The 14,537-nt window shown below is 41.8% G+C and overlaps 1 protein-coding gene across 1 annotated transcript in view; it reads right to left on the bottom strand.

Moving 5' to 3' along the window:
- The window catches only part of SLC13A1 (solute carrier family 13 member 1), a 41,256-nt gene that overhangs the window by 17,792 nt on the left and 8,927 nt on the right, over positions 1 to 14,537 (bottom strand). Inside the window, exons 3-8 of the mRNA XM_075274257.1 lie at positions 11,397 to 11,525; positions 9,531 to 9,667; positions 9,030 to 9,217; positions 8,668 to 8,719; positions 8,529 to 8,574; positions 2,668 to 2,724 (exon numbers count right to left, since the gene is read on the bottom strand). Of these exons, the coding sequence (XP_075130358.1) occupies positions 2,668 to 2,724; positions 8,529 to 8,574; positions 8,668 to 8,719; positions 9,030 to 9,217; positions 9,531 to 9,667; positions 11,397 to 11,525 (609 nt within the window). The remainder of the gene's footprint in view (positions 1 to 2,667; positions 2,725 to 8,528; positions 8,575 to 8,667; positions 8,720 to 9,029; positions 9,218 to 9,530; positions 9,668 to 11,396; positions 11,526 to 14,537) is intronic.

Below are 14,537 nucleotides of genomic sequence, written 5' to 3'. Positions count from 1 at the left end.
CAGGAATTACACCACACAGTTGCTATGAAGCAAAGATTGTGTTAGGGTGAGTTCACACTGAGTATACGCCAGCTTATTCTGAACGTAAAACACGTTCAGAATCAGCGGCGTATAAAGCAGTTCCCATTCATTTCTATGGGAGCCGGCATACGAGCGCTCCCCATAGAAATGAATGGGCTGCTTTTTTCACTACGAGCACTCCCATTGAAGTGAATGGGAAGTGCCCGCGTGTACGGCTCGGCATGAGCAGTGCTAGCCGTACACGCGGGCACTTTCCATTCACTTCAATGGCAGTGCTCGTAGTGAAAAAAAGCAGCCCATTCATTTCTATGGGGAGCGCTCATATGCTGGCTCCCATAGAAATGAATGGGAACTGCTTTATACGCCGCTGATTCTGAACGTGTTTTATGTTCAGAATAAGCTGGCGTATACTCAGTGTGAACTCACCGTTATACAGGTATAAACAGTGAAGGGAATATATGAATGCAGCAACCCCTTCTACCCCAGCTGATCATTATTGGTCCTGTGTGTCTGAGCCCTATTGTTCCTGATTTGAAGAGCTATGCTAAGGATAAGGGAGCGTTCACACTACCGTCATTGTCCGACAGGTAGTGTGACAGGTTTTCAAGCGGACAGAAAAAAACCTACATGTCGGGTTTTGCTGTCCGCTTAAAAAGTTGGACATCTTTACGAACGGACATTTAAGGACAGGCACGAAGTGTAAAACAATGCACCCGATCTCCATTTAAATGAATGAAAAATGTCACGGACACAGCTAGTGTCCGATGCTAATGTCCGTGCAAGATTTTGAACGGACATTAGCAGTGGACACTACTAGAGATGAGCAAACACTGTTCGGAACAGCCGTTCTGAACAGCACGCTCACAGCACGCTCCCATAGAAATGAATGGAAGTGGCCGACACGCGGGGAGTTAAGCGACCGGCCGCCGGCAAAGCGTACGTGCCAGGTGCTTCCAGTGTTCGCTCATCTCTAGACACTACCTGTCAGACACTGACGGTAGTGTGAACGCCCCCTAAGTCATTGAAAAAAGCAGTTAGAGAATCCCTTAAAACATGATAATCACATATACCCAAAATATACCAATATTAATACCCTGGTAATGACTCTGCAGCTGGTAAGTTGTAAACGGTAAATATAACTGAAACTGAAATAGCAAAATCTGGTAATTAATATGCAAACAACATTTACAAATTTGGAGTAATGAGGTCTGTTCTAAAGCCCTAATTTACTGAATATTAATTTTTAGCAACGTGTTCAGTGTTTAAAATAGTTATTAAAAGTCCAGCATAATTCTATGCCAGCAATCCCCAACCTTTTTGGCACCAAGGACCAGTTTCAGTGAAGATAATTTTTCCTTGGCCCAGCGGGAGCCTGATAGAGCAGTAGGGGGTGCTGGGCTGGTGGTGTTGGGGGCGGGATTTGGGTTGCAAGGCCACCCAACATGTTATAGTGCCCCCCTCTGTGGATAATAGCCTCCTCACATAAGTAATGCTATTACCTGTGGAGATTACTATTACTATAAGGCTCCATTCACACAGAGTAACGCCAGGCGTCATTTGTGTGTAATTTGTGTGTCTTTTACGGCCGTCATAAAACGTTTACATAGAGTTCTATTGGTTTGCAACAATGAGGCAGCAACTGTCGTCCTAATTACATCATGGAAGACAGATATGCATATTCTTCCCATAGTTCCTTGCAAAGTGGAGTGCTAAAGGCTTAACAAGTCTCCACACACCTATATGGTGGTCTCTCCCTAAGGAGTGACAATATCCCCCGAACCCTGTCTAAGCCTCTCACCTATACCAGGTTATAGTCCTCTCTACATCGAGCTGATGAGATCCAACCAGATCGAAACAGCTGTCCTCGATTGAGAGACTATACCTGGTATTAATCCCAGCGTCATTGCTAAACAAAGGCCTCTTGGAAGGTCGGGCATGAGGCTAAAGGGAGCAGCCATTATTGGGTTGTTTCACTGGAATCCTGTCTTAAGACGGGCTTGCACATTCCAGTGAGCGCCCTCTATTGGTTTGCAACAATGAGGCAGCAACTGTTGTCCTAATTACATCATGGAAGACAGATTTGCATATTCTTCCCATAGTTCCTTGCAAAGTGGAGTGCTAAAGGCTTAACAAGTCTCCACACACCTATATGGTGGTCTCTCCCTAAGGAGTGACAATATCCCCCCCCCCCGAATAGAGTTCTATAGGAAAAGACATCCGTAATTTACGGCCGTCATTGTAATGACGGCCGTAAATGACGGCCGTAAATTACGGACTTCTTTTCCTATAGAACTCTATGTAAACGTTTTATGACGGCCGTAAAAGACACACAAATTACACACAAATGACGCCTGGCGTTACTCTGTGTGAATAGAGCCTAACAGTGCTTTAATAACACTCCCCACTAACAGGTAATAATTCCCTCCCACCGACATAAGTAATGCTATTACCTGTGGGGGGCACTATTACAGTAATATTGGCCTAATAGTGCCCCCCACCCCCAGGTACTAGGAGCAGGGACTCCTAGTAGCATAGATAACTATACTACTAAGAACCCCCCTCCTGCCATACTGGCCAACACACAGACCGAGTTTCAGTTGTGAATGCAGATTTAGGATTACCTTTACAGTGTAACTTAGATATTACCTCTGGTAATTCTTTTTCTTGGTAACTGCAGGTTTCACTTTGATGTTCTTTATCAGCCTGGTTTGAGAAAAATAGTTGTTTATTTTTCATATGATCTTCTGAATTCTATAGATTGCGATATTTATGATTCCATTGGAAGAAAAAGTTATACAAATGATGTAAAACAAGATACATTTTTATATCCATTAATGCTGTCAGAACCATACAAAATGTTCTCCAGAAATAAACATTTCGGATGTATGCCAATAGCATACCCTTCTGCTATACGGCTGTACACTAGAATTAAAGAGGTACATTACAGTACATATCTGACCTAGAGCAAAAAGGGGTTGTGAGAAAAGCCTAAAATAGATACAAATTATATGAATTATATTTTCATCCGGTATCCTGGAATTCACAGCAAGGCAAACTAGCAGAAACAGTGAACAGAACTGCAATACTTTTGAATATGTGTTAATACACAGATATTCATAGAAACAGAGACACAGGCTGCTGTGTTGTGGTAGACAGCAGCACAATGAAGATTTATTACTAGGGACAAATAGGGATAGCAGGTTTTATTTTGTCTTTGTTTTCACACGTTTATAAATGCAGTTCTTTCAATACCTGCCTACAGTAACAGGTGAGAGAATAACTGAATAAACAAGGAAGATGGCGATGATTGCTAAAATGAATGAAGATTATAGATGAGATAAACTGAAGGTGTCTGCTGAATGCTGAGTAAACAGCTGTCGGTGTCCATAACTCATATATTATTTAGAATATATAATATTCACTTATAGCACCAAGTTCACCTCAAAATGCAAAGCTGTTCCCTTACCTAAATAGATGATTTAGTGTAGATTGCATTCAGAAATAAACATTTTGTCCTCTCTGAATTTAAAGGTGAACTCACATTATAGCATATCGCCAGAATATGCTATAACAGCATGAGTGACATGCAGGTAACTTGTGGGACCCAAGATCACTGTGGGTGGAGGTTATCTTGTATAACCATGAGACTAAACGTTTATGTCTACCTAGTAGGGATGTACTAGAAGCATCTGGGTAATGTTGTATTCCCTGTGTGTTTATTTTAATCCACTTTATTGGTTGGACTTTTATTAGTTGGTAGATTTTTGATATACCCTTGTTTTCATTTACTTTTTGTACCCTGATGAGTACTAGGATATAAGGTGAAATATAACATGTTGGGATGTGACATCATTAGTAAGGAGCATCAGAAATTTTTCTGAAACTTGATAGACGGCAGGGTCATCTTTGCAGGGTCAGATTCCTGTTAGAGTGGCAGCTGTTTAAGGCTGTGGCTCTGAAGTAAGTCTTAGGGGCACAGAAATCAAGTTTACAGTGAAACCCCCTAGTTTTGCAATTCAGGTTACTTCCTAGGTTCTATATGCCCTCTACTCTCCCCCACTATTCTGGAACCTAGCATACTGGGACATCTATTAACATTAAGCTGTGGACACAGCCAGGGCCGCTTTAACCATATGTGCAGTGTTGCAGCCACACCAGGCCCTACGGTTGCGTGGGGCCCCCTCAGCCTCCCCGGATCAAGCTAGACAGTCCCACACTTTAGGTGATTTCCCGTTCTTCCAGGCAGCAGGCAGTGATCTCACCTTTATCTGTGTCCTTAGGAAAGAATACTATAGTGAAACATGGAGACATTAGCCCACTTTAAAAAAAAGTTTGCATATGGCCCCACAATACTTTAAAATGGCCCTGGACACAGTTACAGCATTGATTTCATTCCACCACATCTGACTCCTGGTAAGACTGATCGAACTATTACAGTTTGCAGTTGAATGACTTGCCATCTATTAGCTATTAGATTTGTTGGTCATTAGGAGAGTCTTGTAATTGTCATTGTAATTGGCTTTTATATGTGCTGATATAGTGTGTTCATTGATACTCTTATATTTTGAAATGTTTGAAGTTTTCTACCCTATACTGTTTATTATATAGACACATACACTCACCGGCCACTTTATTAGGTACACCTGTCCAACTGCTCGTTAACACTTAATTTCTAATCAGCCAATCACATGGCGGCAACTCAGTGCATTTAGGCATGTAGACATGGTCAAGACAATCTCCTGCAGTTCAAACCGAGCATCAGTATGGGGAAGAAAGGTGATTTGAGTGCCTTTGAATGTGGCATGGTTGTTGGTGCCAGAAGGGCTGGTCTGAGTATTTCAGAAACTGCTGATCTACTGGGATTTTCACGCACAACCATCTCTAGGGTTTACAGAGAATGGTCCGAAAAAGAAAAAACATCCAGTGAGCGGCAGTTCTGAGGGCGGAAATGCGTTGTTGATGCCAGAGGTCAGAGGAGAATGGCCAGACTGGTTCGAGCTGATAGAAAGGCAACAGTGACTCAAATAGCCACCCGTTACAACCAAGGTAGCCAGAAGAGCATCTCTGAACGCACAGTACGTCGAACTTTGAGGCAGATGGGCTACAGCAGCAGAAGACCACACCGGGTGCCACTCCTTTCAGCTAAGAACAGGAAACTGAGGCTATAATTTGCACAAGCTCATCGAAATTGGACAATTGAAGATTGGAAAAACGTTGCCTGGTCTGATGAGTCTCGATTTCTGCTGCGACATTCGGATGGTAGGGTCAGAATTTGGCGTCAACAACATGAAAGCATGGATCCATCCTGCCTTGTATCAACGGTTCAGGCTGGTGGTGGTGGTGTCATGGTGTGGGGAATATTTTCTTTGTACTCTTTGGGCCCCTTGGTATTGAGCATCGTTGCAACGCCAAAGCCTACCTGAGTATTGTTGCTGACCATGTCCATCCCTTTATGACCACAATGTACCCAACATCTGATGGCTACTTTCAGCAGGATAATGCGCCATGTCATAAAGCTGGAATCATCTCAGACTGGTTTCTTGAACATGACAATGAGTTCACTGTACTCCAATGGCCTCCACAGTCACCAGATCTCAATCCAATAGAGCATCTTTGGGATGTGGTGGAACGGGAGATTCGCATCATGGATGTGCAGCCGACAAATCTGCGGCAACTGTGTGATGCCATCATGTCAATATGGACCAAAATCTCTGAGGAATGCTTCCAGGACCTTGTTGAATCTATGCCACGAAGAATTGAGGCAGTTCTGAAGGCAAAAGGGGGTCCAACCCGTTACTAGCATGGTGTACCTAATAAAGTGGCCGGTGAATGTATAGTACATATAGCATATATCTCTGAGCTTTTCCGCAGTTTTCTTTAAATGAAGTCTTCGGCATAGCCCATTCCACACAATCCCCATGAAAGGTGCTTCTGGCAAAGTTTGTTCTTTAGTACAGCACAGTAGCAAAGTTCTTTACTGCTAAACAATCAATCATTATGGAGCCACAGGAACAGCACACAAAATAGTAGTTATTTGGCATGTGTCCCATCTAGGTATGTTTGACGTATTGTCTGCATTTCAGGGAATTGCAAAGGGGTTGTAAGTTCACACTCCATACCCAAACTACCACAATGGCATGAAAGCACTCCTACTTATGGAATACAGCCCATTGCATAAGATCCAGCTAAAGCCTTAGCTACTCAGGGTCATATATGGGGGGGGGGGGGGATTCATATTCGGCTAAACACCGCCCAAGGTACACCTCCCAGATGTCACAAAGTTTCTACTGAACAGAGAAGAAGTAACCTCAAGTGTGTAATATACAGCTGGGTTACTTTGAGGGTCAACACAACACATTTAACCCCTTAACCACTTGACCAGCACAGCAGTATCACACACCAAGCAGATATACATTATTAAGTTACATATACATTACACGTTCCCAATGTGCTACTTCACAAATACTCTTCTGAAACAATAAAAAGTGTTTATCTTGGGTACTGACTACCCAGTGGCGTAACTACCGTGGTAGCAGTAGTAGCAGCTGCCACAGGGCCCGGGCCATTAGGGGGCCCGGTGATAGCCGCTACCGCTGCGTTTTTTTTTTAAATAGGCTGTTACGGGCCCTATTCACTTGCCGATCCTGGCTGGGCCGGGATCGGCAAGTGACACCGTGGGCACCACAGGGGCTATCATTATACTCGGGGGTCTTTGCAGACCCCCGAGTATAATGACCGGCGGATCGGGAGAGGTAATAAACATAAAAAAACTGTTACTTACCTCTCCGCGATCCTGCCAGGCCTCCGTCCTACTGTTGTCTGACGTCTCTGACGTCACATGAACCCGGCATGCTTCCCGGGTCATGTGACGTCCGACGTCATTAACGAAGGACGGGAGCGGTGGTCAGCACAGGAGGACAGCACAGCACAGGAGCCGGGAAACAGGTAAGAAGCAACAGTGTTTTTTTTTTTTTAATGTTTTTATTCCCCGGGTCTCCGATTATTATACTCTGGGGTCTAAAAAGACCCCAGAGTATAATAATTGTTTATGGGTGTCCACAGTGGGACGTAATACTGTGTGCAGGGGCCACTATTGGGGTTAATACGGTGTGCAGGGGACACTATTGGGGTTAATACTGTGTGCAGGGGCCACTATTGGGGTTAATACTGTGTGCAGGGGCCAGTAAGGGACATAATAGAGTGCGGAGGAGGGGGTCGGTCGAGGTCTTCGGCGCCAGCTGGGATGGGGGGGGGGGGGCCCATGTCAAAAGTTCGCCACGGGGCCCCGCCATTCCTAGTTACGCCACTGTGACTACCTATTATATGTCATCCTAACAAGTCACTATTAGTTAAGGCCAAAACATGGGAATTGGTTCCACCACCCTACACACAGCAGATGGAAAAACTGTCAAAGCCTGCATCTGAGGAATAAACAAGTCCTGGAAGTCAGACCCCATGGATCTCAAAGTGAAGGCATATTCTATTGACAAACCATTTATTTCTATAGTGGTTGGGGTTGAGCCGATCTTGACTTTTCAGGATCGATTTTAAAATCCGATTTCGGTTCATTTTTCATTCAAACCCGATCTCGATCCCAATTCCGATCCCAATGCAAGTCAATGGGATTTTTTTATTAATCGGAGATCGGATTTTAAAAGCAATCCTATTCACTATATAGAATGGAATCTAACAATTGTTAGAATCCACACTGTGTAGTGAATCACTAAAGTAACCAGAGGATTTGTTTTTAAATCCTCTGGCTAATTAGTCCCCCCTGGTGTCCACTTACCTCCAGAGATGGCTGGTCCTGTGCCCCATGCCTTCATTCTTCGCCTCGCTGCTGCTCCATGCTGCTTTTCTTCCTTCCCTGCCCCCTCCCTGTCAGGTTAGGAGAGTGTGGGTGGGTTAGGAGAGTGTGGGCGGGTACGTCACGTCTCCCCGCCCTGTACCCACCCACACTCTCCTAAGCCACAAGCCCTGCCTACCTAGCGCTTTAAACACTAACCTGGGAGGCGGGGCAGCAAAGCAAGAAGAAGGAGGGCATCGGAGCAGCCATCTCTAGAGGTAAGTAGCTGCTAGAGATGTTAGTTTAGACTCCCATTCGAATGAATGGAGGCAGCCGTTGCACAGGGGGTTAAGGCTGTGTGTCGGCTGCTTCCATTCATTCCTATGGAACTGCAGCGGAGCCTTCACACTGAGTATACAGCGTATACTCAGTGTGAAGGCTAAGCAAAGCAATGTGGGAAAAATCACCAATCTCGATCCCACATAAAAAGATCGCGTTCGGAATTCCGATGGCGATCGTGAAATTTTCTTGATCGCCAATCGGAATCCGATCTTTTCCGAACACGATCGCTCAACCCTAATAGTGGTCAAACCCTCTAAACGTGAATTAATAACTGAAATTACATTTATGTAGGAGAGTTATCATTTTATCTATTTCTATAGTACCATATATCCTATGTGTTGTTTAAGTCATTTAAGTTAGTAAGAAATGATAAACTCACCATGCATTTTTCACTGTTATACATTGCTGCTGTCCCATTACTGTACCTGCAAGAAATATGTAGTATGAATATAAGCTGTATTAGACAGAAAAAGACAGTAGCTGGCAAGTACTAGGAGCTGGGAAAGTCTGACCCTTACCCATTAATATGTTTCTCTTGATCACATTTTGTACCCATTTCAGTGTTGTTTTCTGCAAGTCATTAACACAAAGGATAAGATTGTTAACACATTATGTTATGTGTGTGGCTGATATGAAATTGTGCTCTGCATGTTAGCGCTGAATGGGTTAATATCGGTGGCGTCTCAGATGTGTCACCAGTGGACAGTGAATGCCGATCATCATATGTGTTATATCATCCTAAAAATTGTGAATTTACAGTCATGGAAGGAGTGAAATGTAGAATCCCTCAGTGTAGTGAGAATGTAATAAATAGACTGATTAAGATGCAACATAATGACAATAAATGCAGACACTTAGTTAAGTGGGAAATAGTATGTACCGTCAAGTTCAAATGTTTCATTGTAAATGCCATCTGATGAATTCATTTGCATGGCATCAACTTCAGCCTCGGCATTAATGATTTGTTGAGCTACAGCTTCCACTATTGGCATCACCATAGCAGCTGTGGAGGTGTTGCTAAGCCACATAGAAAGGAAGCCAGTGCTGAACATGAATCCCAGCATTAGCCTACAGACAAAACACAAATTAAGAATAACTATGATTTACAGTCTTTATATATATATATATATATATATATATATATATATATATATATATATACACTCACACACATATATATACACACATGCTTCTTCCACTCAAATAACAGATTATCCAGTTGTTACAAGGGATTAGTAAATACCTAATACTATATATACAGTATGTCATATAGATATATAGAACATCGCTGCATTTATTAATGATACATTATCATAAGAAGGGAAGCCTAGATTTGTTATATTCATACATTTTCTTTATATAGAATATGTGTGAAACATACCACGCAGGATTTGTTCCCACTAGCATCACCATCCTTAAAGCAATTCTTTTGTGTAAATTCCATTTTTCTATTGAGGTTGCCAAACAAATCACCCCCGTCAACAAGAGATGAAAATCTTTAAAATATGTAGATGCAATCTGAAGACAAAATACACAATGATCTTCATATCGAGTGGACATAAGTCTGTTTAAGATCTGAGTTATTCTGACACTTTCTAAGCACTTTATTCTAACAATATATAAACTGTTGCACAATAACTTATGTGAAAATCATCAGGTTATCTCTAACATAAACCTCTCATTCACAGTGTGAATAGATCCTAATACTATTGTACATTGGACCAGTAATAGAAAATCATTTTGGATGATATATTCATTTTATAAATACTCAGTTGTCCCTGACTACTCCTGTACTGGCAAACCAGTAATGAAGGCCAAAAATGTTGATTTAAGCTAGATTCACATGTCCATTAACCCATTTATGGTTTTCATTACTATCATAGGACCAAAGTGTACAATACCAAAAGCAGAGTATATACATATGTATGAATGAACGTGAAAATGTAAATATTCTGTATAATTGTAGGGTTGACTTCCAAAATATTTTTTCCTGGGATCCAAGGCACGTCAGCACAAGACTCTTTTCACAACACTCAGAAGAACACATAGGACTAGTTCACATGTTGTTAGGGCCTGTTCACACGGGCACAAATGGGGTGGATTATGGCGCGGAATCCACGTCATAATCCGCCCCCTCACAATGGTGGTGTATGGAGACTGTTAGTGTTCTTTTTTCCGCTAGTGGAAAAAAGTAGTAACATGACCCTTCTTGAGGCGGATTCCGCCTCAGGAAGGCAATAGAAGTGAATCACAGGTGGAAACTGCTTCACGGTTTTTGGCGTGGTTTTTGGCAAAAACCACAAAGTGTTTTTTGGTGGTCCATTCACTGCCCATCAGGGAAAAAAACACCTGCAGTTTTCTGGAGCTTTTTTTTTTTTTTTTTTTTTTTTTTAAACCAAAAACCGCTCCAGAAAACACTCCAAAAAACGCATCAAGGTCCAAAAACCACTTCCTAATTAGGAAGCGTTTTTTTCCAGACCAAATTTCGCCACATGTAATTCACGCGTGAACTTAGCCTTAGGTGTCGAGGAATTTGGTTAGGAAAAAAATCCGTTTAAGGAATTAGAAAATGTTTTTTGGAGTGTTTTTCGAGGCTTTTTTTTCCCCCTTTAGCACAGTGTATGGACCTTGAAAAACTGCTAGCAGTTTTTGATGCGGTTTTTGGCAAAACTGCAATGCAGTTTTTCCGCCTCCCATTTACTCCTGTTTTTTTCAGGTGGAATCTGCCTGAAGAAAGGTCATGTCGCTTCTTTTTTCCGCTAGCGGGAAAATAACGCTAGCGGAAAAAAAAAGCTAGTGGATTACATAGGACTAGGGTTGAGCGATCGGGACCGGAATAGATCGCATTCCGATTGGCGATTGAGTAAATTTCATGATCACGATCGGAATTCCGACCCGATCTTTTCCAGTGGGATCAAGGTCAGTGATTATTTCAAGATCGGCTCAACCCTGAAGTGACTTTTCCCATAGAGAAGCATTAACTAGGGTTGAGGATCGGGATCGGAAAAGATCGGATCCCGATCGTCGATCGAGCAAATTTCACAATCAGGATCGGCTGGAAAATGATCGGAAATCGGATTTTGAAATCGATCTTGAAATCTCAAGATCGGCTCAACCCAACATAGGACTCTATTTTGAGGCCTTTTTTGGTGGAGGATTTTGAGGCGGATTCTGCCTCAAATTCCTGACCAAAAAACTCAGTGTGAACTTACCCATAGATAGCCAACTTAAGAAGGTCTGCACTTACTGATTTAGATGGTAGAATCCCAAATAATGGAAACATTAAAGCAGGAATAAAGGCAGTCACCGAAAGAGGCAATGCTTCCGAAAGCCAGAACACAGCTACTACAAAGAGCACATATGCACATTCTGCCTCCTGCAACCACAAAAACACAAAATTAAGGTTAGAACTATAAAATATAAATGTGATACTTGAGTTTTTACATTAAGATTACTCAATCTTTCCAATAACGTTTAACAACCCTTTGTTTAATATATAGCACATATAACCTTCTATTGTGTTTTCCCTCCATTTATATAATATTTGCCCGTATGGCGACTTTTCTTTATTTCTTAGCCACTATTAATTCAGTTACAGCATAACCTTTATATACTGTACAATGCATATGCAAATGGATGACAAGGACAATAATACAATGACAACAAAAGGAGAGGATTAGATGTAGTCATTTTCCATAGATTGTGCATCATTAAATATCTAAAAGCATGCTCCTAAATTCAAAGGGCATTAGTCAACATACCCAGAGGATCTAACAGGATATAACCTACATCTCCTATTTCATACAGATGAAACTTGCTTTGTGAGAGACTTTATAATGATAGGCGGCTGCCAACTTCCATTAAATAACTTGTTTATTTAGAGATTAAGAGATTAACATTTTCATTAGGCTGCTAATCTTGCCTAGTTATTCATGACGTTAGGAAAGGCTACAATGAAATGTTCATTTTAAGTTGCTTCCTTTGAGATGCTGAGAGGTTCTACCAGTGTCCATCTGACGCTAGGTTCATATCTGCACTTGGGTTTTCTGTTTTTGGGTCTGCTTTGGGACCCAAAGAACAGAAATCCAAACTGCTTAAAAAGCAGATATCTATGGAAACCTACGGACCCCATAGACTATAATGCTTGCAGGACTTTTCTCTTTGCATTGTTCAAGCGATATGGGGGATGGAATCCCCAAATGGAAGCCGAGTGCTAGTGTGAACCCAGCCTAATGCTGATAGAAGCTGCAAGTTGGCCATAGAACTACATTGTGCCTAGTCATCTGGCAATACTAAGGCTCTAATAAAGCCAGCAATTGTATACTGAATATGGGAATATGAGACAAGGTTTTTGTCTACCACTATTTGCATGGCAGATTAAAAACTGTGATTTGAAGTAGTAAAGTTTTAGGCTTTGAGATTAGAAAACAGAATATAGAGGGGCATGGTTATTACAGTGTCTTAAGCTAAGGACCCACGTAGCATCTTGCAGCTAAAAAGCGCTGTGGGAAAAATCACAAGGGCAACACAACGCAGTTTTTCCTGAAGTGCTTCTCACAGAAAGTTTGCAGAGATTTCCTCTGTGGACTTTCTGCTTCAATTATATCTATGGGGAAACGTCAATGCTGTGATTTACAAAAACCCGATCTTTAAATTGCATCATAGCCTAGATTTACCATTTAATGTCCCTGGATTTTCTATTTTATGCTCACATGGGCTTTACATAGCTATTTATTTTCTATTTTACAGTTACTCCTGAAAGAATTGCAGTACATGTAAGGAAACCAATAGTAGTAATAATGGATGGGGCAGACTGATATGTATTATACATGTTCCCTGCTTGAAGGAGAGAAGTAAAATCTGCTACCTCCATAATGGGTCTATTAGCAGCAAAAAACTGATAGGACCCCATGTATAAAAGCTTAGTCTGTCAGAGAACAGATTTCTCAGGAAGACCCTGCAGATATTTGGGTAATAGAATTACAGTGGGCTACATGGCTCATGACAGTGTATGCTATGCACTAATAACAGCTTCAGTGGTATTTTTATGGCATTTGTTTCATTTGTTATCTGTGTTTACATGCAGTGCTCATTTGTGGTCTCTTTCATAGAGACAGCTATGAATTACAGCAATGGTGTCCCATTGACCATGAAGAAAGAGACAGCAAATGATTACTGAAGTTCCACAGATCCACATTCACATAAAAAAGCTGATCTGATTGGATCTCAATAGATGGATCCCAAATAGTCTAAACTAATAGTCTATCCTAAGGATAGACTTCAACTTTATGAAAGTGAATATGCCCTAAATATACAGTGGATGATCCCAAGCATTTGGTAAACCATGCCTGGTTCTGACAACAACTTAGCATGAGACTACAGAATGCATATAACATACAACAGACATTTATAAGCTAAAAAAAAGAAATGTGGAAGAAACATGATAGGTGACATGTTATCATGCTTATTCCTATGTTATATTTATATTTTAATAGTTTTGGAGACCTATCTCACATAATTCTAGTAAATAAGCATGAAGAAGTATACAGTTGAGTATGACTGCAGGATCTGATAAAAGAGGATTTGTTGTCTACTGCCATGGATATGTATGACTCTGAATAACGGCTACAGAAGCTACAGTACATTTGTATTTGCAAAGTTTCTTCTTGTTAGATGCATCTGAGTAATTAAAAATGATTGTGAAGGTGGATATGACCTTTAGGCCGGGACTCCACGTAGCATAAACGTTGCAATTTGTCTATGACGTAAATGGCGCAGCAAAAAACCGCCACTGCAAAGTGGATGGGATTCTGGCTAATTCCATACATTGAAAAAAAAATATCTGCAGCAGACATGCTGCGATTTCAAAAACCATTGCATTTTTGTAAATCGCAGCATGTCAGTAATACTTACAGAAATGCGGGTGTTTTCCCTATAGGTATAATTGTAGCAGAAAGTCCGCAAAGGAAAACTCTGTGGACTTTCTGTGAAAAGCGCTGCGGCTTGCAACATGGGGCCCTAGTCTTAAAGGGAGTCTCACACTGCCACCAGCTACTTTAAAGGGATTCTACGATTAAAAAACTTTTTTCTGTGAATAACACGTCGGAATAGCCTTTAGAAAGGCTTTAGAAAGGCTATTCGTCTCTTACCTTTAGATGGGATCTCCGCCGCGCCATTCCTTAGTAATACCGTTTTTTACCGGTATGTAAATTAGTTCTCTGGCAGCGATGGGGCGGGCCCCAGCGCTGAAAATGCGATGAGGGCATCCCCACCGCTGCCCAAGAACAGGAGCCTACGCCGCCTCTGTCTTCTGCTGGATCCTCCCCTTCTTTCTTCAGCAGCGTCACCCCTGTCGGCTCTTACACTAATAGAGCCTAATAGAGCATGC

The sequence above is a fragment of the Leptodactylus fuscus genome, chromosome 5 (assembly GCF_031893055.1).
Source record: "Leptodactylus fuscus isolate aLepFus1 chromosome 5, aLepFus1.hap2, whole genome shotgun sequence".
Lineage (NCBI taxonomy): Eukaryota > Metazoa > Chordata > Amphibia > Anura > Leptodactylidae > Leptodactylus > Leptodactylus fuscus.
This window is presented reverse-complemented; position numbering and strand designations above follow the sequence as displayed.